The sequence below is a fragment of the Echeneis naucrates genome, chromosome 11 (genome assembly GCF_900963305.1).
Source record: "Echeneis naucrates chromosome 11, fEcheNa1.1, whole genome shotgun sequence".
Lineage (NCBI taxonomy): Eukaryota > Metazoa > Chordata > Actinopteri > Carangiformes > Echeneidae > Echeneis > Echeneis naucrates.
Window position 1 is genome coordinate 13,086,735 of NC_042521.1, and position 24,459 is coordinate 13,111,193.

The 24,459-nt window shown below is 40.3% G+C and overlaps 1 protein-coding gene across 6 annotated transcripts in view; it reads left to right on the forward strand.

The window, feature by feature from the left end:
- Positions 1-24,459, forward strand: part of col16a1 (collagen, type XVI, alpha 1) — a 55,927-nt gene that overhangs the window by 18,576 nt on the left and 12,892 nt on the right. For 3 of the 6 annotated variants that reach the window (XM_029513505.1, XM_029513509.1, XM_029513506.1), the window contains exons 5-42: positions 1,397-1,520; positions 2,261-2,542; positions 3,712-3,792; positions 6,069-6,137; positions 9,254-9,286; positions 12,144-12,179; positions 12,275-12,325; positions 12,640-12,672; positions 12,823-12,867; positions 13,266-13,304; positions 13,448-13,510; positions 14,447-14,491; positions 14,588-14,683; positions 14,917-14,955; positions 15,673-15,717; positions 15,837-15,872; positions 15,953-16,066; positions 16,714-16,749; positions 17,167-17,202; positions 17,395-17,520; positions 17,818-17,862; positions 18,228-18,263; positions 18,354-18,407; positions 18,606-18,656; positions 18,744-18,878; positions 19,656-19,691; positions 20,236-20,343; positions 20,616-20,738; positions 20,830-20,883; positions 20,986-21,027; positions 21,324-21,359; positions 21,451-21,504; positions 21,624-21,692; positions 21,780-21,833; positions 22,243-22,269; positions 23,242-23,298; positions 23,562-23,606; positions 23,741-23,812. In XM_029513505.1, the coding sequence (XP_029369365.1) occupies positions 1,397-1,520; positions 2,261-2,542; positions 3,712-3,792; positions 6,069-6,137; positions 9,254-9,286; positions 12,144-12,179; positions 12,275-12,325; positions 12,640-12,672; positions 12,823-12,867; positions 13,266-13,304; positions 13,448-13,510; positions 14,447-14,491; positions 14,588-14,683; positions 14,917-14,955; positions 15,673-15,717; positions 15,837-15,872; positions 15,953-16,066; positions 16,714-16,749; positions 17,167-17,202; positions 17,395-17,520; positions 17,818-17,862; positions 18,228-18,263; positions 18,354-18,407; positions 18,606-18,656; positions 18,744-18,878; positions 19,656-19,691; positions 20,236-20,343; positions 20,616-20,738; positions 20,830-20,883; positions 20,986-21,027; positions 21,324-21,359; positions 21,451-21,504; positions 21,624-21,692; positions 21,780-21,833; positions 22,243-22,269; positions 23,242-23,298; positions 23,562-23,606; positions 23,741-23,812 (2,527 nt within the window). The remainder of the gene's footprint in view (positions 1-1,396; positions 1,521-2,260; positions 2,543-3,711; positions 3,793-6,068; positions 6,138-9,253; positions 9,287-12,143; positions 12,180-12,274; positions 12,326-12,639; positions 12,673-12,822; positions 12,868-13,265; positions 13,305-13,447; positions 13,511-14,446; positions 14,492-14,587; positions 14,684-14,916; positions 14,956-15,672; positions 15,718-15,836; positions 15,873-15,952; positions 16,067-16,713; positions 16,750-17,166; positions 17,203-17,394; positions 17,521-17,817; positions 17,863-18,227; positions 18,264-18,353; positions 18,408-18,605; positions 18,657-18,743; positions 18,879-19,655; positions 19,692-20,235; positions 20,344-20,615; positions 20,739-20,829; positions 20,884-20,985; positions 21,028-21,323; positions 21,360-21,450; positions 21,505-21,623; positions 21,693-21,779; positions 21,834-22,242; positions 22,270-23,241; positions 23,299-23,561; positions 23,607-23,740; positions 23,813-24,459) is intronic. The other 3 variants (XM_029513507.1, XM_029513510.1, XM_029513508.1) reach the window with 2 other exon arrangements.

Here is a 24,459-nt window from a genome sequence, read left to right on the forward strand (position 1 = left end):
CTTCAGGGATAGAAAGCCTCTCTACTGAAGGCGATTGACACCAGCACAGTTAGAACTGAGTATAAACGTGACTTTGCACCTCTCCCGGTGATTTTCCCATCTTAAACCAGAGATCTGCTTTTTCAACATTAAATTTCTTTTCCATCTCTTCCCCTGTGCCTCTACAGCTCACACTTACTTTTTTCCCTCCCCTTTCTCTCTCTCTCTTTTTTTTTTTTTTTTTTTAACAAGAGAAGTAGAAGTAACTTCTCTCAGAGTTGGGAGAGGCTAGATCTCAATCTGTCTAGCCCATAGTGAATGATTTATCTCCCTGTTGCGTGTTTGCATGCATATATGTATGAGCGTTTAGGATGTATGTGGGGGTTTTTGTGTTTTTGTTTGTTTGTTTGGTTTGATTTGTTTTGCTTTTTCAGTGAGACCAAGGTGAGGTAGTTTCAACTTAAGTCAAGTAAGTAAGTTTGTAAGTGGTTTTGTGCCCTGCAGCTCATGTCACTAATTGACAAGAACAAGAATTTTTTTCTCCTTTTTCTTTCTTCATTTGGCTGTCCGTTTTCTCTACAGATCATATACTATCTACTTACCTGCTATAAACACAGATTAGTTAATGTCCAATCTTATGTACTCATAAAATACCCACACTGCTCCTTTTCCCGCTCTCCCCTATATTTTTCTTTTCCTTTCATCTTCACTCTCTTCACTCCAGGTCTCCAGGTTCAGTGTTTTCTTTTTCTCACCTTTTCTCCAACTCATCCTGCCTTTGTTTTGACGTCCTGTAGTTGGCTGTTTTCCCTTGGATCTTCCCTCAGTCATAAATCACTGTCACCCCACTTCTAGGAATGGGAAACCAGCTGCCAGCATCAACAATTCTCTCTGTATATGTGAATGTATCTGCAGAGAGAGAGAGAATTGGAGCAAGAAAGATTATTTCAAAGTGTTCAGCATCTCAGTCAGTATGCATTTCACTGGACTTATTTGTGAACCCTTCATCTCTCAATGCATCTGCACAACACCCTGCAGTGAATATTTGTGTGTGTATGTATTTGCGTGCTTAGATGCCCTTGACCAAAACTGAGGAATGAGGTTCGCCGGACTGTATCTGCTATGAAAATTAATGCCAGGGGGTTATGTACTGCAGGCTTTGCATTGCGCTGCTAGCTGCCATCACAGAACGTAGAGGAGGGAAGTAATATAAATGCCCACGCAAGAATGTTGACATAACTTTGTCACTGTATGCAAATTTAAGTTCATAAAACATAAATTAAATGACATGTATTAGCATGCAGATACAAAGCCAGATTTGGCATTTATTTTGTGGTGTGTTTTGGCTTATATTTGGTTTCAGAGCTAAAACGTGGATGAATGTCACGTTGGTAACGTCAATGAGCTTGTGTTTCAGTCAGGTGTTCCCACATGGTCTACCTGAGGAGTTCACCTTGATCTTCACCTTGGCTTTAAAGAAGGCTGCCCTGAGGGACACCATCTACCTCTTCCAGATATCTGATCAACAGGGATACCCGCAGGTGCATCACAGTCTTTGTTTCCTTCCTGCCTGCTAGAAGTATCCATTCATATTGTGGATGAGTTCTTCTGTCTTGCTCCAGCTTTGCCTCAACGCTCTCATCCTTGGTCTCTCACCTTTTTATTTATTACACTCTTTGTCTGTTCATTCTTGCTGCCTCTCATCTGTCTTTTGTATAGTCATCCACTTTCCTCTTCGATTTCTTCACTCTCATGACACCTTTTCAATCCTCTCTCCCTTTTCATTCCATGTGCCTTTTGTCCTCCCTTATTCTTCACGCGATCCGCTCTTTCATGCTCCCGCTCTCTCCATTGCTCCTCCCTCGATCATCTCTTTCATTCACCTTCATTGTTATTCATGTGCGTTCTGTGATAAAGCACTGGAGTTCCCATAATCACTAAGAGTGCGAGGCCAGATTTAAATACTCAATGTGTATGATGGATGGAGGGCAAGTCTCCTCATTAGGAGTGATTGATTGGCTTTGCTGTGCGTGTGTTTAATTAATACGTCTTCCCGCTTACCTCATCTTTACTACTGTGTTCTACAGCTTTGTTACGTGGCAGCAATGTGTCTGCATTATTCTTTTCTGAAATCACTGCCAGTCAGACAGCTTGAGATGCAGTATATTTCTGAACTGACGAGCATGGCGAACACATTGCTACTATATCGGCATTTGTGCATATTAATGCACATCTTTCTTCTGAGCCTTCTGCTCCACTGACATCTCTGCCCTGAACACAGCTTTCTGTAGACTTCAACGGACCCGAAGGCACCCTGACCTTGAGAGCCAAAGGGGCAGACCCTGATGGTGAGCTGATGAGCTGTGCTTTCACTGGGGAGGGAGTCGAGGCGCTGATGGACCTACGCTGGCACAAGGTGGCCCTGAGTGTGCAACAGGGGGCTGCCTCCCTCCACGTGGACTGCAACTCCATTGAGACCAAGCCCCTGGATCCCCGTGGAGTTCTGCCCACTGATGGACACACTCTGCTTGGCATTCGGGCTTCTGATGCTGCAGCTGTGCAGGTATATCAACAACAAATAATCATAATTTATATGTTAATTTTTATTGGCTGTTTTAAAGTGCTTACCTGAAATATAGGTAATCACATTCTAAAAAAACAAAAAAATAAGTTTGGTGCCAAATAAAAATGAGTAGCTAGTATTAGATTTACTGAGCAGGCAAAGAAACCAAACCAAATAAAACCTAGGTCAAAGGTATGCTCCTGTGAGGATATGGTGGCTTGTCCTAGTTATCCTAAACCTAACCCTGTAAGTCTCGTAACTGTAAATTTCTTGACTTGCATACTTTCCAAATCAAAAGTGAACCGGGAAAATGTTATAAAGAATTATCTGTGCAAATTGTTATTAAAAAATGCTGCATGACTGCCACATGTTGACAAGTGAAGAACCTTTCATCAAGGCCAAGCTTTGCAGGGTAAATGTCAACTACATTTTTGTCTTCGAAAATGTGGTGACCTTTAAGCCGTGTGTCTGTGTATGAGGAACAAACCATTACCTGTCTTTCACACAAGTGGTTTGAAAGAATTGGATTCCCTTATTAGTTCTTATGCCATATAGAAAGGCATTGTCAAGCTTTGCTGCATAATAATATTCACCACACCATTCGAGTATAGAACTATAATTGTACAAAAAAAAAAAAAAAAGAACTGAGTGAAATGTTTGTAGTGAACCAAACTCCCACGGAGGCCTTTGGACTGAAATCATCCATTGTCTCGATGTGCAGATGTACACATTCGTGTTTGTTTGGATTTCTGTCTATTTTTGACAATAAGCTGAACTGCTGTCACATTCAGTGCTGGTTGGAAAAGTGAGCACACCAAATGGGAGAATGAGCCTGTAGGAGACTATAAATGCTGAGCAGAGCTAGTATTCCGGGCATTTAGTTTTGATGATCAATTAAGTGTCCTAGTTAAAAGGCAAGCAGTGTCTTTTTTTAGGACAGGGAGGAAGTGTTCATAAATACGTGCACACTCATATGTTTAAACAAGCCAAAGCGCCTTACAAAATTCTTTCCTAATGCTGAATGATAAATTAACTGGCTTTTAACATTGCTTACTGCCTTTTAAACTTCATTTACATCATTTATTAAAAAAAAAAAAAGCAGATCTTGTGGAGACTTGCATGTGGAATAGATCATAATCTTTCGATTTTTCTCCAACTTTCCCTTTCAGATGGATATTCAGCAAGTAATGCTGTATTGTGACCCATCCCTTGCTATTCAGGAGGCCTGCTGTGAGATACCTGGAGCTCGGGTGAGACTGACAACCCCGTCCTGTTGATTAACAGTGATTAAATATAACAACAAATGAATGTGGTACAAAAAGTGCTTGGACTGTACAATGGGGAGTTGAACTGAAGACTGAACTTGGAGAAACTGAAATATTTAATGAACACAAGTGTTCCAACTCTTTACTCAGTACTTAGTTAAAGCAGTTAGTCTCAAGTCATCCAGGATTTCACTTGAAAAGCTTTGCACACCTGAATTTGGGGATTTTCTTCCATCTTTGAGAGCAGATCCTCTCAAGCTCTGTCAGATTGGATGGGGACTGAGGGTTTAAGGCAGTTTAGCAAACTCATTTTCTTAACTACACTAGCTATTAGGCATCTGACAAACTATACTGATTTGCAGAAAAACGATAGAGCAACTTGGACACTTTTCCCTAGTTTGGACCTAATGTAAACAAACTTCAGTGTGTGCAACTCACTTGTTCTAGCTGCTTCACAAGAAAAGCCACAATTATTTGCTGGGAGGTTTCCTTGCAACAGCTGCAGGGAGAAGCTGCATTTAAATTGTCAGAATTAAACACCATAAACTCTCTGCAGCTACCCTGAAGGCTTATGCTTGTTAATCTGCATCCTTTTGTGTTCTTCCTCTGTTGTTTTGTGTTGCATTGTTTTCTCACCTCAGGTGGTCAAAAAGAAAAATGGTTGCTTGCCTTCGATTTGAATATGCATGGTGGGCCCTTACTGTATAACTCCATCAATGATTTAAGTTAGGTTTCCACAAATTTGAAAAATCCTGCCACATTATATTAATTAAAAAAATTGTGGTTAATATAGGATATTATGTGTACAAATTGACAAGAGCTTAGTATAATTCCATTATGTGCAATTATGTCACATCAACTGCAGTTTGCCAGTTTTGTTTGTACTCTCAAAATATGACAGAAATGCATCTTTTTTGTCATGATTCTATTGTTACCTTTTTTCTTTTCTGCGGTTATATGAGTGATTGATTAAGTATGAGAATAAATTCAAATGGTCAGTTCTTTGGTTTATGTTTATACTTATGGCATTTTTGTGCACAACCACATTTTTTGACAGAATTCTCAAGGGTGTCTGCACTTGCATGTTTTTGTGTGTCTGTGTGTGTGTGATTTGAGGGATACAAATAGGGAGAGAAGTACCTTCTGAAGTCTGACAGTGTGGAGTACTCTGGAGGAAGGATGAAACACTTAAAAAAAAAAAATAAATCATATCTTTTCCTTAAGGCATTTCCTGCAGGGCTCCCTTCGAACTCCAAGCTAAATTTGAAATGAGGAGCGGAGCAGTGTGCGTGCACAGGCATTCACATTGACTTGCATTCTTACACAATTTCTTAAAACGCAAAAGAATGAGACAAAACAGTGTGTTTGCTGTCAGTAGCTTTGACAATGTGGTGTGAATTCTACAGTACATTGGAACTAAACGATACCAGAATGTGCATGTGTTTGAGAGTGTATTTCAGAGGTAATACATTTCAGTCATTATTCATGGCCTTCTATATTACCCCGAGATGATTGTACATTCACAGAAATACTATGTGCTCAAGTAGAATTAAAAAAAACAAAGACGGTGAATATATGCATGCCAGACTTCTACCGCCAATATTAGCATGTTAGCATCCTGGCATTGACCCCTCTTCTAGCATGGCAGTTGACTTGTGTGGCACTATTAACGAGTGATTGCAGCGTCAAGTGTGAAGTGGTATAGACTGCGTGGTTGTTGTCAAGCACACCTGCTATTTAGCTTCATCTAAGCAGCTAGTGGGGAAAATAAATTGTGAGTGATGATTAGCGATAGTCAGGCAGCCCAACAAATGTTGAGAGACTTTTTCAGGGAATCACACTGTGGTAGAGAGCCACAGTCTGAACACAGATAAGATTTGTAGTCAAAGGCAGCTGATGCGTGTTTCAATTCACTTCTACAATTATTAGAAATAAATAATAAAACGTTCCCTTTCCATGACCACCTCAATCGCTGTTTGAATTTTTTTTCTACTCTGGCTCTAGTCAAAAACAATAACACAGCATAAGCAATATTATACATTTACAGAGCAAACATGTCACGTTATGTTGAAAAAGAAATTCGGAAAGTAGACAATGACACACAGGACTGTTGAGTTTCTAGAGTCTTGCAGAAAATGTAGTTTGAGTTGTTTGATATGTCAGAATCAGTTTAATAGAATTATAGCTTTCCCGATTGAATTGACAAAGGTGGTCTTTTACCCCCATACTAAATTATCTGTTGTGTCTGTTTATGCTTATAGTGCCCTCCTGATGCTCCCAAGAGTCGCCGTGCTGCTGAGAATGATCTATTGGAGAACACATTTAACCAGGTAAATCGCACACTGCCATGTGCATTTTTTCCATTAAAGAAACAAACTCAAAAGAAAAAAGACATTGCAAAACCACAATTCAAAAACTCATGGGAATACTAATACTATGGAATGCTAATCATAACCTGGAAATACCATTCTTTTGCTTTTGTCATTGGAAATTCAATGATGGATGCCTCAGTGAAGACACAAATTGAGAGAAACATCTAATTTTTCACCAACTGTGTCCTCTGTCATGAATCATCACAGCACATGGTTTCTATCAGACTCAGACATAACACATACAGAGACAGACAGTTTGCCTCAAGCAGTTTTGTTCTTGAGGCAGTTTGAGTTGTCTAAGATGCTCCTGCTGGCAAGCAAACACTGGCCTGTAGGACTTCCACCAAATGTTGGTATAAGTTGTGTTTTTTTTTCCCCTTGATATTCTCTTGTGGAAAACATGTTTTCTACACTGCACTTCTGAGTTCTGCATCACTTCAGTTCACTTAGCTTTGCTGGTAGCAATCGTTCAAAGTGTCCGTGGGAAGTGTTGAGTGCTTGAGAAATAGTGCCTTATGCAACACATGGGGGCTGTTCTTCCACAAATTTTCATGGTTTCTTTTATGATTGCTTCAGTGCCGCCTGATGCACAAAGTTCTTTCTAGATTAAAGGCAATTCAATTTTGTTTCTACATCCACATGTTTCGTCATTCATATTAATGGGGCTCATATCCAATTATCTATTCATTAAAGCCTGTTGTTCTCCTTTGTAGTGTTAGTGTTAACTTAGAGCTCTGGCAGACTTCAGGACACAGTAATCAATTCTATAGATGATCCCAGCTAGACATAGTTACAATAACTCAGGCATTAGCTGTCTGCCTCTGTGTTTCTTTCTATCTCTCACGTGTCACTCTCTCTGTCTTTTTGTCACTCTGCTGCTTCTTCTGCTATCAATTATTGGAGAATGACTGTTTTAATATGGAAATCAAGGGCATGCTACTATGTTTCAGGCCTGGAAACATTATCAGCTCTTTTTAGTTGTTGTTATTCCACCTCGTGTTTAACTGCCATGAATGCAGTCAATTCTCATTTCACAGTTTTTCCTCCATTTGTTCTTCTTTTTCCTCTTCCACTCTTGGGGACTTTTTATGTTTATCTCTTTTGTAAGCATTGTATAAATGAACTCTGAAATACAACATTCCAGTGTGCTGAACAGATGTTGCTTAGCCGTAACAATGCTTCTATAAAACTAAGTCTTTACTGACTGATACATTTCATTCTCATGCATACGGTACGTCGAATGCCATGTAAGCTGTATGTCAAAAGAGAGCTACGCATCTTTGAATTAGCTTCAAATAAATTTGGGTCAGCTGTTGATATACTGTATAATTGCTCTTTAAGTAAAGCCCCCCTCCCCCCTTAATTATCTGCAAGGATTAACACACATATTACATATTAATTTATGTTTAGAGGTCTTGAGGCTTGATACTGACTAGTTGTATAAAAGCTTTTGTGGGAACAGAAGAGCTGCAGGAGGTCTGATAAACCACCTTGTGTGAGTCAGTGTCAGTTATGTAACTGAACTAGTGACCCCTAATCGATAACGCTGTTGTTTTAATGTAGTAAATATGACTCCACTGCTTTGCTTAGTGAGCAAAGATATTTATTTTAGATTAGAAGGTAACAAAATCCACTGATTAGGCTAGTGGTTTTCTTTTGTTTAATCTGTACAAACACTGAGTTGTAAAACTGAGGGGCTGAGGTTGCCTAAAGTGTATCTGCCTTTCTCCACTAACTTCAAATGATACATTGTGTTTGTAAGTTATCTGTAGTGATGTATGTTGCCGAAATGTTTGAGCTATTTCCAGTGGTTGTATAAAGTAAACAACGGCAGCTGGTTGTAGTCTTATATTTAAAAGTCATGAGAATGGAGTCAGTCTTGAAAAGTACAGATATATTTGTTCTAACGCTTCATAGAAGCTGTGTGATGTATCCAACTGAGTGAAATATAAGACAAGTGTAAAACATGTTCTCCATGATTGGACCAATAGGTCATATAGTCTAGATTATTTATTCCAAAATTCAGCATGACATATATCTTTAACAAATTTTGTGTTGTCACCATTATCTAAAAAAAAAAAAAAAAATTACATTGGCTTCAATGACTTAGCTGCAATGTTGTACTCAAAGCCGTTTTCTGTTAATGCTAAACACCCCGGCTTCCACTTACTAGTAAAATCGGACTCACTGCTTTTGTGTATATTCCAGTGCTCTTGTCTATGTTTGAGCCACAGCACACTACCTTGTGTGCACTATCTTCTGACTTTAAACCTTATTCCCAGCATAAAGGTCATCTTGCTTTCAGAGGAAACAAATGCTTTGTTTAGTGTGACTTACCCTGGCCCGCTTGTGTTTCTATATGACTCTTTATTATGAAGCCCCACACAGTCTTCCATCTTTTTTTGTCTGATTATAACCCTGTACACAGCTGGGTCCATCTCCTCATTAGCCTTGGGGCTTATGAGGTACAGTACTTCTCTTTGCCGTTCTGTTCATCTTGTTTCATCCATTTTTTCCACTTAGAATTAAGAATAAGCATTAATGACCTGTGTGGAAAACCATACAGTAGGCCTTCTTTCTTTGTTGTGTATCTGATGCAATCAACTGTAATGGCAATAAGGTTTTAATGGATCCACAGCACATGCAACAGAACATACAGCATCTTCTCTGTATCATATGACATTAATTTGTATGTATTTATGCTATCGCTGGTACACATTTAGGAGATTCAGTTACTTTAAATTGTTAGAGAACTACCAGTGTCTGAGATAATTAGGTATATACTTTGTAAAAACTTTGAAGAAGAAGAAGAATGAGGTTGCAATGCTGCCAAGCTGAAGAAAACCAGACTAAATTATATTCCTGTGAAAGGCCTTTAAAAGCTATTGATTCATTGCCTCTGAATGTTAGCTAAACCAGTCTTGGCCGTGAGAGTCAATTATTGCCAGAATTATTGCCTAAACATTGACAGAAACCGGTCGTAGACCAATGTTAAGCCAAAAGTGGATGCAGTATTGAGGTCATATTCAGATCTGATATGCAAGAAATAATATTGCCCTTTTTTTCTGCCACAGGAGATTTTTGCATCTAAGGACGTGGCAGAGAAAGTAAGCCTCACAATTCACACCCACACATTTAATTTTATAGTGTTGAATTTCTAGCTGGGCCGATGGGACTGTGTGAAATTCATTTCGAAGCAAGAAAGGCCTGGGTTCAAGAGGCGATTATGTTCTCCACATGTACTTTGTTTCCTCCCAGAGGCTAAAAGATATACATGTTGGATGAAATGGAGAGTGAATTTCTAGTGTAAATGAACTGCCAATCAGTCCACTGGATACATTTCCTTAAACAATCCTAAAAAAGGGCGCAGCATGAATGGATAAAGAGATCTCCAACATGTGTATACTGCTGAAATTGAAAAAGGGGACAATTCACACCCACCTAATGTGTGTCTGCCTCTATGTTGGATTTATTTGTGGTGCATGGGTTGAGAAAAAGAAATGGTCTCTTCCTATTTCCTCCTCCCTCCCTAGCTCCTACCCAGCATGCTGACTGACTGAGGGCTGATTTACACCTCATTATGCGCTGAGTCTCAGTCGGGAGTTGCTGCTGCCTATTAATTTTGTCATTCACCTACAATATGCATGTTCTGTTCACAAATAGAATACAAAACTCCAGACGCTTCATTATGTTGCTCCTGTGTGCTTACCAATGCAGCTGGCCGCCTCCACTGACATCCCCAATGTAGGACATAACTAGGGTTGGAGCACACAGTTTGCCCTGCCACTAGAGGCACATATTTGAAAAGAACTAAAAGTGACTTTTTCTTTGGTGCTGTGAATTAGATTTGGTTAAATTATACAGCCGAGCCTTTTTTTCAGGGTAAAAATAAGCATTGCACCCATAGGAATCCAATGATAATACAATCTGACACTATGCCTTGCAAGACCAATTCTGACAATTACGGCAGACAGGCCCATGTATTAATATTATTATGGCAATAGATTATCTGAATAAAAGGTAGATTTGGCTTCTGCAGCACAATCTTAAAGCTCAGTCAGAAGTCAATTTTCATTGTGGTATTCATGTCATGCTGCTTCAGCTGTTCCTCTATGGCCCGTTCCTGCATGGCCCGTTCCTGCTACATCAGTGTCTTCTTGACTCCGTGAGTCAAAGGGCTGAACTAGGAAGTGAACCATTAACAGAAAAGGCTGTTTAAGAACTAAAAACCCAGCGTCTTCCTCCTCCTTTTCCCATTAAATCCTGTATCACAGAAAGTCATCTGAATTTTGAGAAAGTGCCAACAACGCTACATTAGACAATTGGAAGGAGGAAATAGAGAATGTTTGTGCTGGTATTAGATTTTACTTAGTGCATGCTGGGTTTTGCCCTTGTTCTGTCAAGACCTGGCAGATAGACAGACAATGGCTAAAAACGCGCCCAGTGGGATGTTTAATACCAAAAAGCAAACCTCCCTGACAGGATGTTGGCGCCAGAATTTCAGCTTGTCTTTTGAGATGCTTAAGCTAATGAATGAGCCTCGGTGTTGGCATAGATAAGGTAGAATGAATGCCTATGTATTGAAATATTGGCTCAATGAGAGTGAGCCTATTTACAAGATTTGCATGTTGAACATTTCAATTTGACAATAATAACTAGGATACATGTGCCAAAGTTTAAAAGTTTTACTCCAATGCCAAAAATAAAAACAAATATACTTGATGCAGTATTATTTAAATGCGAATTGTCTCGCACTTAAAGTGGTAAACAAACAGGAAAATTTCCCCAAAATAACACCTTCATCTCTACAGAGTTGATGGACACAATTTGGCACCTATTAATTTTTTATGTTGCCTTCCAATGGCCAAAAATGAACAAATAAATGCAGCTTTATGGTGCTAATGTGTAAACCAAATAATTGGCATTAAACTGATAAAAACCTTTGTGAGCCGTAGCACTGGGATGTGTCATTCTGTAGGGTACATGCCAAATAACAAGCAAGCAAATGTAACTAAGAGATTCAATATTTAATGATGAAATCCCACCTATACAAAACCTTATTTATTGCTGCAAGTTAACAATCCACAGTGAAGTGTTTTCTGCAAAAACCTAAACTCAAAGATGCTGCTACTAAATAAGAAACCTGATACCCAGCAGAAGCAAAATTGATTGAAATAACTTATTATGCTGTGTTTCATTTTTTGGCATTACATTTAGAAAAGAGAAGGTATAGATATCTTTAACACCATGACTTTCAGAGAATAATGCAGGGAGCAAACAAAGGGCCATTGAGAATTTTACTAGAGCTCCACAGGGACTTCCCTAAAGCTACGGAGACAGAAACACACTTGGAAACTGACTCATCATTGCAGCTGGTTCGAGCCAGCCATTGATAGATTTGTGGCTCATAAGAAGGGAGTTGGGGGGGTGATTACACACAGTCTCTATGCTATTGCTAACCCTCTGTGGTCGTCACAGCTTCAATACATGCAAGCTTCCTGGTGTATGAATGCAGAGCTCCCAGAAATACTAGATGGAGGATTCATCTTTAATTACTTGCTTCCGCTAAAAATGCTTCAGTTATTTTTAATGGTTATCCTTTTTAGGTGTATGCGCGTGTTATGTGTGTGTACGTGTCTGCCTGTGAGGAGCAGCTGGTCTGCTCACTCTTGTGTTGTGGGAATCAGACATTCCTATTGATCTCCCACTCCCATGGGAAATAAGTGTGTGTGTGTGTGTACACGCACGCCCACTTGCCCACGTCTCATCCTTTTTAACTGCATACTGTAGCAGCATAACGATTCAGCATATTTTAATTTTGTTTAATAGTGCCTCCACCTGGTGCTCACGGAAACTACAAGTCATTTTCTCAATCCATGAGATTCCTCTTATTCAGACATGCAATTTCTTCAGTGAATATTTAATATAGTATATAATAATAATTCTCTTTCTCTGTGTCTGTAGTGTGGTGGTTGTTTACACCTGAATAGGGAAGAAAATGTAAGGATCGCTGATCTTTACTTTCACTTCTTTCCATTAGAACATGACTCAGGTACAGTACTGTGTGTGTAACTGTGCTTTTGTGTGTGTTGTAGGTGGTAAATTTCGGCAGGGCTCCTGGCTTAAAGGGGGAAAAAGGTGACCGAGTGAGTATGAAGGACATTTACTGAACTTGTACAGAAGCATAAATCTGTGTGTGTGTGTGTGTGTGTGTGGAAAAGCTCACATCAGCGGAATGTATGATGTGCCCAGACATGCCTACCATTGAAAGCTAATACTTAGTATGATACATTTACACCCGTACACTCACGCAGTTTAATGCTGTAGTCGAATAGAGTGATGCTGGCGGGGGACCAATCCACCATCTAGCTGATATGCATTCTTAGGGACTCTGACTTATTCTGTTCACTGTGCACCCCCACAAGCAATCCTTCTTCCCTTCTTCCTCTCCCCTTCTTAGGGTGATGACTGTTCTGGCACCCAGTCAGGTCCAGTAAGTAACTTTTCCATTGCGTCTCGCTCTCGCACCATGCCTTGTTTTGCAAAAAAAAAAAAAAAAAAAAGCATCACAGTGTGAGCCTGAAATTTTTGGCCAAAAAGCACTCAGTGATAACGCATGCCAACTAAGTGTCTCTAACCTCAGTGCTCAGAGGGACCCAAGGGGCAGAAGGGGGACAAAGGCGAACCGGTGAGTGCCAATCTTCTGCTACTGGTTACAGCAACACATCCCATTGCCTCCCAATCCTGCTAATCCTTCAGATATTTAGCTCAATCTTTATTCAAAACCCAATTTTCAAGCATCCAGTTTAAATATGAACTCTTCTGTGGGAATGACTGAATGCTTTGTATATTTAATTGTCAAAGTCATTGTGTTGCTGTCCGATTATATGATGCATCTGACTGTGCATGTGTGTCTTTCTGTGTCTGTTTCTGTGAGTGGGGCATACTATATGTGTCCTGCTCCTATTCCAGACAGGATGCTGAATGGTCACTGTGCTGTTTTCAGCGCTTCAGTGGTGTGTGCATGATGTTTGCTCAGAATCAGGTCATTGATCTGGACCTTGTCTTTATTCCTCCCCTCCACAGGCGACGCCTGCCAACCGGCGCGAAGCAGCAGGATACAAGGTGAAATGTTTAAGAAACGTTGAATAGTGATGACCCGACCTTTTAATGGTTATCTAATTAATTTCTGAGCCTTTATTGTTTTTCTCCCCCCATTTACTCCTTCCTGCGTACGTTTCTCTCCTTTTCCCTCTGGTACTATCTAGGGAGAAAAAGGTCAGAAGGGAGAGATTGGTCCACAGGGCCTCACAGGCACTCCAGGGAAGGATGTAGGTGTTTTGACTTTTTGAATTTTTAATACATTTTCTATTTTTTTTGGTGTCTGTTACTTTGGTCAACAGGGTTTCTGTAATTAAAATGATTGGATGTACATTTCAGGCAGATACCTTGGATTAAATATTGCCAATACAACAAAACACAATCACAAAAACGGCAATACACATGCTTACTCATATTAACTTATGCAGGCACTTTTATCAGACTGGGAGTGGATATTCAGCAAACTTATATGGTATTACTCTTTAAGCTCGGACTCCCATTGATATCTCTTCTCCTTCTCTTCTCTCCCATGGCGTTAAGTCGGCCTCTTAATGCCTGTTAGATTAGGCTAAAGCAACAAAGCTTGCACAATCAATGCTGCCTCATTGACTGTGCTGTTCGTCTCTCTCTCGCAGGCAGGCGCCTATTCAGGAAGACTTAAACCTTTTAATCTTCCCTGTTCAGCGCAGTGATCCTGTAGACGCATGAAAAGTTTTGAGGAACAAATTACAACGTGTGTGTGCTCTGAGATATTCCCCCGGTTTTCAGCATCAGACACACTCACATTTAGCTGTTCGCCAGGCCAAGTGCTTGTCGTGGACAGATGGATTTGGTGGAGGATAGATTTTCTTAAACCTCCCACCCATCTGACATTGTGAATATAAATGTGCTTATTGATGTGACTTGCATCAGGCAGGCAGAAAATATTGCATATGCATCGTTGAAGATAATACATCTTAGACACTTTGCAATTCACCCTCTTTCTATTTCAAATTGCAAGATGTCAAACAAATGAGGGAAATCAACAAGTCTCTTTGACAATTTATGAATATGTTTTGGAGATGGATTTCGGCACAGCTTGATTGATTATTCTGGTCTGACAGTGATGATGTCACTGACCCATACTGAATCTGTCACTCCTCTCTCTGCTTGTTACCATTTCTCAGGGTCGAGTAGGGTCTGTGTGTGTGGTTGGCCCCAAGGGACAGAAGGTCTGTATGCATTAACTCTGACAGTTTCCACCACCAACCTGTCCATCACAAACATTCAGTTCAGTTTAATAGAGCTGTAGTGAACTGCTTTTCCAGGGTACCCCAGGTATGGTGGGCCCTGAAGGTTTGGCTGGGGAGCCAGGTAAGCCTGGACGTCCAGGCTTGCCAGGAGTTGGAAAGCCAGGCTTGCCCGTAAGTACACTTGCAGTTTAAATATCTTCGAAAAGAGAGATCTTTGTTGGATAATGTCGATGGATATCTTAATATCCTATTTAGAGATCCCCTTAGTTTAACCAAAAAGTAGTTTTATTGGAGAGTACTCTCAAAACTACTTCTTTTGGGGTACCTCTCATTGCCTTTGACAGGCCTAAAATGATCCAGAGAAAGGCATTTCAAAAGATTCATGCACTTTTTCTTCCTGTCAGGGCCCTCCTGGTGAACCAGGTGGTGCAAAAGGGGATAAGGTGAGTTTACCCTTAAACTATTTCTGTGGAATGTGAGTGTGTGCAAGACTAATGATGACCAAGAGTATTAGTACCCAAGGGGGCGCTTTTGTAATTACTGGGGGTATATGGATCTAACTTAAAAAAAACAAACCAAAATGTAAAAGGGGAAAAAAGAAAAATAGAATCGTTTAAGCTGTTGTCACTAATACCACTTCGGTGTGGATTAAAAAGATACCTAATTGAGGAACAAAAATAATTTCAGTTAATAACAAAGCATATCAAAGAAAATTGAAATAATGAAATTAACAAAATATCTGACTAACAGCTACTGTGGTTAACAAAATTAGCTATAGAGTAAATAATATAAAAAAAAAAAAACTGTTACTGAGTTATAAAGCTTGTGTCAGTCCAAAGGATAATATGAGCAAAAGTACAAACATAGACCAGTTATGTAATGACAACTCAATTGCAAGATACTGTATGAACTATCTAAACTATAATTTTGTGATTTAATATCCTGGTCATAGAACATTCATAAGAAGCTCATCTAACCTTTGAGAGGGCTGTTGATCCAACTGAGCACATTGACATCTTAACTTCTTACCTTTCAGTGTTTGTTTTCCTTTCAGTTGAAGGATAGCACAATATCCTGTGATTTTTAAAATTTCTTAGCATTTCTAGCTTTGCAAAACCAAGAATTGTTCCTGCAACTCTCACAGCAATTTGTATTTACAGGGAGATGTGGGACCTGCAGGAGAAGATGGACCTCCAGGAGATCCAGTAAGAGAATCTTTTAAATACTGATTGGTATTCAGTAATGTATGTTTGAGCTTTCAGTGTGTGTTCTGACTGCAAGCTGACGCATCATTATTTAACTGCTATCCTCCTGTTTTCATAAGGGACCAAGAGGACCAGCAGGGTCTAAAGGAGAGAAGGTATCGCATTGACTTTAAGCTCTTTATCTACATATCTGCATACTCTCTTGTCAACAGTGTGTATTTGACTCAACATTTAGGGTGATCCATGCGAAGTGTGCCCTGTCCTGCCTGCAGACTTGGGGAACACAGTGGCTCTGAAAGGGAAGCCTGGCCTGAAAGGAGAGCCTGGATTACCAGGCACAGGAGCGGCTGTAAGTATAGGAGTTTGTATTACAAACCTGCCTTACATACTTTTACAATCTTGTTACATGCTACGATGCACCGTCCGTTCCGTAGTTGGCAATAGAAGCTTAAACACGTATTTCTAAGTGTATGCTTTTTTATTTTTCTTGTCATTCTGAGCAAAGGTATGGTTTTCTTTTCTACATCTAGTGTTGAACTTGCCCTTGTCATTTTCGCAATGTTGCAACTGCTCAAAGTGTGATCTGCTGTCAAATTTTATTCTCCATGGCAAAGGTCTTTTTTTTTTTTTTTTTATTTGTAATCTTAATGTGCCCTTCTCTCTCACTCTCATGAATCAGGACTCAACATACATCGTTTCTGTCTCTTTTTTATTCTGCATCTTCCCACTTACCCCAGCAGGTGAAACAGAGAATTATTTATGGTTGGGGGGGGGGGGGTATAAATCTTAAAGCCTTATGAGGTTCTGTGTGCAACGATTTCCAATAGTGCTACCGTCCATCTGTCATACCTGCTTAGAGCAGAAGGAGAAGAGGGCAGAGCAACTGTGAGGGAAAGTGAGATATGACCTCCCTCCAATAAAGTTGAACTACCAACACTTTTAACTTCTGGTTCCTTCTTGCTCATCTCTTCTTTTTCCTTACTCTGTATTTACCAGGGGCCTCAAGGGGCAGATGGCAAGGCCGGACAGAAGGTATAGAAATCTCCCTGATTCATGTGCAATGCATGGTTGAGTTATGGCTGATGACCTAGACTCTCATCTGCATTACTATACATTCAGATATGCTAACATCAGCAGTGCAGATGGGATTATATCAAAGCAGATGCAACCAAACTACCTGAACTGCAAAATTAACATATACAAACTGATCATTTCTACGGAGTCATCTTTCTATGTGTGCACTCATTATTGTGTGAATACCAGCCTCCCACATATCCAACCACATCCACACACTTACAGATTGTTGATGTCCTCCAACTGCCGAGTTGCACTGAATAGTATGTTTGCACCACTTTTCATCTCAAAGCAACCACGCTCTTCATGCAGAACTGACATTAATTTGCTATCCTGAATGTGTGTGTGTGTTGGTTTTTGTATTTTTTTTGTTAGGGAGAACCAGGATCAGATGGCGTCAAAGGAGAAAAGGTTAGCTTGTTGGTTTTTATCAGGCTTTAGATGTTAAACAAACACTAAGTTTCTTTCCAGTGTATGATTGTTTGTACTGATTTGAAAATCAATAAAAAAAAAAGAAAAAAAATGTTACACCAACAGTTAGTAGCTCTCTCCAGGATCATCACTATAGAACTACGTGCTAATATTGCTGTCTGTGTGACTTAGGGAGAGCCATGTTCTGTGTGCCCCACTCTTGGAGAATTACCCCCTAACTTCACGCCTGGTGTGACTCAAACCTCACAACAGAAGGGAGAAAAGGGAGAGCCTGGCATTGGACAGAAGGGAGACCAAGTGAGTATGTTTTAGTGAGAATTAATGTGATGCTAGTGCTGGGGAAAAAAGCTAATAATTCAGAAATATCACAAAACAAATCAAAGTGAGCACAATACATCTGCTTAACTTTTGAGGATTTTTGACTCATTAAAAGCACTCTGATACAAATGTAGAGGAAGAAACCCTGATAACTATGACTATATGTGCATTTCTGATTTGGTTTGCCAGTATGTTACCTTGTATGTGCAAGCAATGATAAGCACCTTGGTTAAACTGATATATACTGATATATCGTCCGCTTTTTCTGCTCCACAGGGGGAGCCAGGAAAAGAAGGATCACCTGGCCTAAGAGGAGAGACGGTAAGTAACATAAAAAGAAACAGCAATGAGAGTAGGTGACCTCAATAGCAGACTGAGCTTACACAAGGTGAACTCAGTAAGTTAGTGAATAGGCTTCTTAATAGACTTCATCAGGAAGATAATCACAGCAGTGGTGGCCGAAACTGCCAACTCCCAGTGGCCTGGTCTGCCATAAGGGTTTTACTCACTGGGGAAGTTATCAGTGAAAGTTTAAAACTAAATAAATAAATAAAGTAATTGAACACGGCCTGACTGTGGGCTGCAACCTACCATAAAATTGGAATCATCAATTTGATAGATGCATCTCTTTCATACGTTCGTGAAATTCAGATTCTGAAAAGCATTCTTTCTGCTTGCGCATGCAGGGCAGTGCAGGCACCAAAGGAGCAGATGGTAAGCCGGTAAGTTAAGATTCAGTTCTTTGAAATTCATAGTCTCACTTCACATCTTCCGAGTCAGTGATGTTGGAATGAAATGTGTCTATTTGACAGGGGAAACCTGGACCAAGGGGACCCGCTGGGAAGGATGGACAGAAAGGCACAAAGGTAGGAGAATAACACAGAGTGCGCAATGATGAACACTTGACAGTCTGATTCTGGTCTTCTTTTCAAAGTAATAAAAGCTATCCATGGCTCATCTTGTTGCCAGGTTGTTCTTTTTCCTAAATATGTAGTATTGCTTCATGTGATGATTAAGATATTTCATGCATTACTTTCATGCAGTAAAATGTTATCTTTTGACAGGGAGAGCAAGGGCTTCCTGGTCTTGGACTTCCCGGGGTAAAGGGTGAGAAGGTAGGTGCGGGCGTATGTTTTGCTTTTTGTATCGTTTCGTTTTCCTGCCCTGAACTGACACTTTCCTGGCTCCATGCCTTTTCATAGGGTGAGTGTGGTGTGTGTCAGCCGGCTGAGGTTGGAAGTGGACCTGCCAGTATCAAAATGCCTGAGGGAACAAGAGGAGAACCAGGCCCTCCAGGGCCACCCGGACCTCCAGGTCTTGGAGCTGATGGCAAACAGGTGTGATTGCTCTGTTGAAAAGTCACATTTATCCTAAAGCATAAGTTGCCTTTTTGAAATGAAAGGAGATAAGAGTGGTCATCTTGCACAGAGAAACATTGTATGAACTAGTAGGTTAGGGAGAAGTCAGGGCTTCTCAAGGACCTCCTGTTAGAGGGTGGTATGTGCCCCTTAAAGGTAGGAGCAGAAGAACATCACTATCGTTACTGATATTGACATAAAGTGATTTAGATGAAACTTAACACATTACATGTACCTAATGTGAATTATTACACTCATTAGTCTATATTTGTTCTGTGAAACCTGGATGAAATAGTGCTACATGACAAGGAACAGTAGTGTAGTTTACATCAAGCCCAATAATAAGTTAAGAACCACAGTAATTATCCTTATTCATCCCAATTACTAATAGCAAGCACATTACAAAACCTTGGGAACAAAGACAAAGCAGCACCTCAATGAGTGAAAAGTTCTACATGCTAAAAGATTGCACCTGAGGGCAATTCATCTTATAATTGTACAAATAAGAATATGCTGTGACTCGCCTCTTCGCACAGAATTGTCACTAAGTGTAATAAATCTCTGTTGGGTTCTGCCACCCCTCCCAATTACATGCTTGGTGCCTCTGTGGTTGGTTTTAAGTCAATAGTTATTTTAGTGAAAAAAGGCTTGTACAGCACTTGTAGATGACTAGTGCTATAGTGTGGTAGTTGTTTGCATGGAATGCATGGAAGTGTTGTTTGTTTTTTGTATATCACCCTCCACTTTCTCTCACAGGGGCCACCAGGTCTTGCTGGTGCAAAAGGAGAAAAGGTAAATCTTTAGGTCACCCATTGTAAGGCTCTTTGGAATAAATGGTAAGCCTTAGACAAAGGAAGACTGTACTACTTAACCAACTGGCATTCACCAGGACCAAGGATGTCCACAGGAAAAATTACCAAGCATATTTTCTAAATATCTACATTTCAGTGCAGCTGAGGCACTCCACCTCATTTCAGGTCACCAACTCTGTCTTTCAGAACATTCATATCCCTTTAACCCCAAAAAGTAGGAAATGAATTTGCAGTCAAGAAAGCCTGTGGTCCTTAAATTACCTTGAAGTACTTTGAAAAATTACCTCGCTAGATTACTCAAGCTTAATATTTTAATGTAAAATACACCTGATTACAAAATAGGAACTTTTTTTTTTTTTTTTTTAAAGATTATGATCAGCCAGAAATATCATCCAGACTGATATATTTCCAGTCGTTGTGACGTTGCAAGAAACAAAGCCTAGGTCTAACCTGAAAAAACAAAATGGGAATCTACTTGTAAAAACATTGTTTCCTATCTTTTCATTATATTTCAATTTCATCAGGGTGAGACAGGAGACCAAGGAGAAATGGGATTAGATGGACCTCCCGGAGCCCCAGGATATCCTGGAGAGCCTGGTCGGGATGGACTAATGGGTTTCAAGGGAGAAAAGGTACCTGCGTGCCTGAGTGCCTGCACTCAGTCAGTTTGACTTAAATGCATTTTATCTTATAAGTCCCTGCTGACTATTTTTAATTAATTGACTGTATAAAAAGCTGTTGCACCATGTTTTCTACACCCTTTCCACAAACTATTGAATCTAGAAAAGTTTATTACTGGTAAAAATCTTCCATTCTTTTGGATAAGGATAAACAAATGATGAATTCCAGTGGATGCTGGCAAAATATGTGTTTACTTCTTCTAAAATTAGTTATATTTTGCCAGGGTGATGCCTGTACCAGCTGTCCTTCTCTGGGCACTGCTGTGGATGGTGGTGTCGCTGTGCCAGGCCCCAAAGGAGAGAGAGGAGACCCTGGGCCCCTAGGAGAGGGGAAGCCTGGCAAAAATGTGAGGATATTGTGATATTGTGTGTTTATTTACTTGTAGCTCTGTGCGCTTTGTGGATTACTAATGACCCAGACATGTGTTTTCTCTCCAGGGAAAGCCAGGTTTACCAGGTCTGCAGGGGCCTGCCGGTCCTAAAGGAAAGAAGGTCTGAATACCTATTCATTGTGTTATCATATTTCTAAATACATGCACAAGATTGTATCTATGCACACATCACTGAGATTCAAATCTGTGTGTGTCCCTGTAGGGAGAAGCAGGAGCTGCAGGAGTGGGCCTTCCAGGACCTCAAGTAAGGCTGACATGTCTTTTAAAAAAGTATGATCTCACTAATGAACACTATAATATCCTTTTAGGTCAGCATTTATAGTTTTCCTGCAATCATATCGATCAAAAAAGTTTTAAAGGCTTTGAATAGCCAACCTTAACTAATCCTCTCTCAAATCCGTTGTTTTGTTGTGGAAGCTTCGCCTGGTGCCTTGTTGACTTTGGGAAGTGCATCCCTTCCTTCCTATTCCTCCACAAACTATACTCTTTGTCTCATCCCATTCTTAAGATCTCTTTTTCTTTGATCTTTTTTATTTGCAGGGTGAAGGCGGACCAAGAGGGCTGCCAGGACTTGTAGTAAGTTTCCTCTATGTCTCCATTTCTGCCATTTAAAGTCCCATTCTTAATGTGGTGTTTCTAATATGGTCTAAATTTGTGTCTTGTATAGGGAGCTCCTGGAGTCGCAGGATTACCTGGACCTATTGGTCCCTCAGGGGAAAAGGTAAACTAAAAAAGAATGGTGAAAAGTAACTTATTGCTGCAGTGAGAAATCGAATGAGCCCAGTTCTATTTGGTGAACTATCACTTTGAGTTTACACATTGAATGTTTTTTCTTCACAGGGCAGCAGAGGAGACGATGGGGTTCCAGGACCACAGGGGCCAACAGGAATTGGAGTAGCAGGGCCCCCGGTAAGGCATAAATCCTTTTGCATGTGTCTGTGAAGTCAGGCTTTAATAACATCAAACGCAGATTCATGCTTATTTTTACACCTAAAGGGTAAAGATGGAGTCCCCGGTGTGATGGGATTGCCAGGAGCTAATGGCAGACCTGTGAGTTGTCTTGTTCCTTTATTGTGTAAAGCCATGTATTTCATTTGCATGTTTTCATACATGTACATCAGCAGCTTGAAGAAATGTTCAAGAAATTTTAAGTGCCACACTTGAGTTGTTGTCTACATGCTGACGTCTGTTCAAAGTTTTAATTTTCTTTGAGCTTCTTTGGGAAATGTCCTTGATTTAGGCATCATTTGTAACCAAGGATGTCTGCCTCCATCCTTAGCAGAGGCAATGTCTGCTCCCATCTCATCCTCTGTCCCCTGATCTGCACTCAGCTCACTGCCCTGTGAGCTTTCTTCTGGAACAACAAAGCAAGACTAACTGTGTGTGTGTGTGTGTGTGTGTGTGTGTGTGTGTGTGTGTGTGTGTATATTTGTGTGCGCGCTGTCTCCTTCCCTTGCAGGGCCTTGATGGAGCTAAGGGGGACAAGGTAAGTCTACCGTTTTGTTTGGATGAAGGGATCTGGAGGGGTTTAAATATAAGGGGGTCTAACAGATGGTAATCGCAAGAGATGGTTCAACACCCCTCGCCCCCCTACCCCGCTTTTGCCTCACACACACCCACCCACACTCACATAAACTCATATGCTGGCGCAGAGATGCACACACAGCAGCCTTAGGGCACGGATAGAGGAGCAAGAGAGGTGACAAGTGTACTGTTGATGGCAGACAAGAGGAGTTTTGGGGCCTTTAGAGAGAGCGTGTGTGAGACTATTAATTACCACATTCATCAAAGCCACCAGTCACTGTCACTGAGAGGGTGGGAGAGACGAGGGAAGTGGTGGAGACAGTGCTTAAGGGTTGTGAAGGGTTTCAGACATGGGACCGAAGCCTTTGGGATGACTAAGTTAAAAGGAAGAATAAAGAAAAAATTATATAAAAAAAAGAGAGGAAATAAATGGGAAAACAAGAGGTAACATTTAGAGAGTCTCAAGATCTGTAGCTAGCCTGGTAATGCTCTTATATCCTGAGATGTTAGATGAAAGATGTAAGAGTGAGTGTGTAATTGGGGGTGTTGTGGGTGCTCCTGTTGTTGCAGATTTTACAGCAATTATACCTTTTTTGCACCAGAGCAGCATATATTCTTTGTTTTCTTGTGCTACAACAAGGCTTTAGGGACAATTTTGTGTAATGCAAAGTTTTTTGTTGTGCTGTAAAAGGCATTCACAGCATTCCATCCCCTTGGTCTGTTTTTGATGGGTGAGATTTAAACATTTTGCAAAAATGAACAAAAGAATCCTGACAGCTTAGACTTCTGGCTTTCTAACAATCCTAGCAGTGGTTTAAAGTTGAATTAGGGCTCAGTTTTGCAGTCTTTGCTTAAAATTGAGCAAAGACTTTCATTTAGTTTTTTTTTATTTATTTGTTTTGTTTTCACATGTTTCTTTTGATGTATATTTCAGGGTGAGCCCGGAGAGTGCAACTGCATAATGTCGATGCACACAGGCGTTGGCGGACCTGTGAGTACATGCTTGCACACACTGAATATAATAATAGTGATAATAAAAAAGGGAAAACACAAGCAGACATGCGATTAATTTAAAAGTAGTAATGATTCCCCACACTGAGAGTCTGATACACATGATTTTTATAATGCTAATGACTCTCCAGCTGAAAAAGACGTTACATTCACTTATTTAATCCCTGCCTTTCTTGCAGTGTTGATTTTTTTTATATCTTGTTTTTGTAATCTTCTCTGATTCTGACCATTCTTGCCCTCCAGGGAGCTCCAGGAACTTCAGCGAACGTATGGCAGCCAGGTCCTCAGGTCTGACCTGTCAGACGGTGTCTTGTCTGATAACAGGCTGTTTGAAAGATTTAAAAAAACTGACCCTGTAAAGTTTTATGCACACAAAAAAAGTTTTTACACATAATCTGTTGTGATGCTTTGATATGTTTCAGGGCCCACCAGGACCTCCTGGGCCTCCTGGCCCACCTGGACCACAGGGTGTTGTTGGAATCCAAGGACCACAGGTAATAACGGGGCAATAATATGAGGGCGGGCGGGGAGGAGGGTTCAATTCAGCAGCTGCTCCATCAGTCTGAATTGAACAAGCTACTTGGATATGAATTTTCAGCTTGTGCATCCTGGGAAAGAAATAAAGCTTTGACCTGCTTTGCATATTTATGGGTCCATGATATGCATGTAGGAGACGCAGTTTGCTGCTTAGTTTGAAATAGGCAGAGATAGTTAGGATCAAATGAAAAGAAATGCACTAACTAATATGGTGCTTCAAGCTTTAACCTATGTGGGAAGCAGGCTTCAGGAATGTCTGTAAAGACATGAACAGTTATTTGGAGGTCTGGTTTTAAATTACAATAGCCAAAAAAAATAAATGTGGTGCTGATCCAATGTACAACTTTGAATTTACAAGTTTGCAATTCCGGAAGACCTTCAAATAAAGTGTTGCTGTGCTACATGAGGTGCAAGAAAGACATTAGATGTGGTGATGGTGACTGAATGGAGGAGGTCGCGCTTTCACAATGGGCAATTTGTAATGATCGCTGAAAGCAAAGATTTTACTCAATGAAAGTGTATTGGATATATATATATATATATATTTAATTATATATTCACGATCCACTGAGCTGGATCGGGAGAAGGAATGGGTTTAATCCTA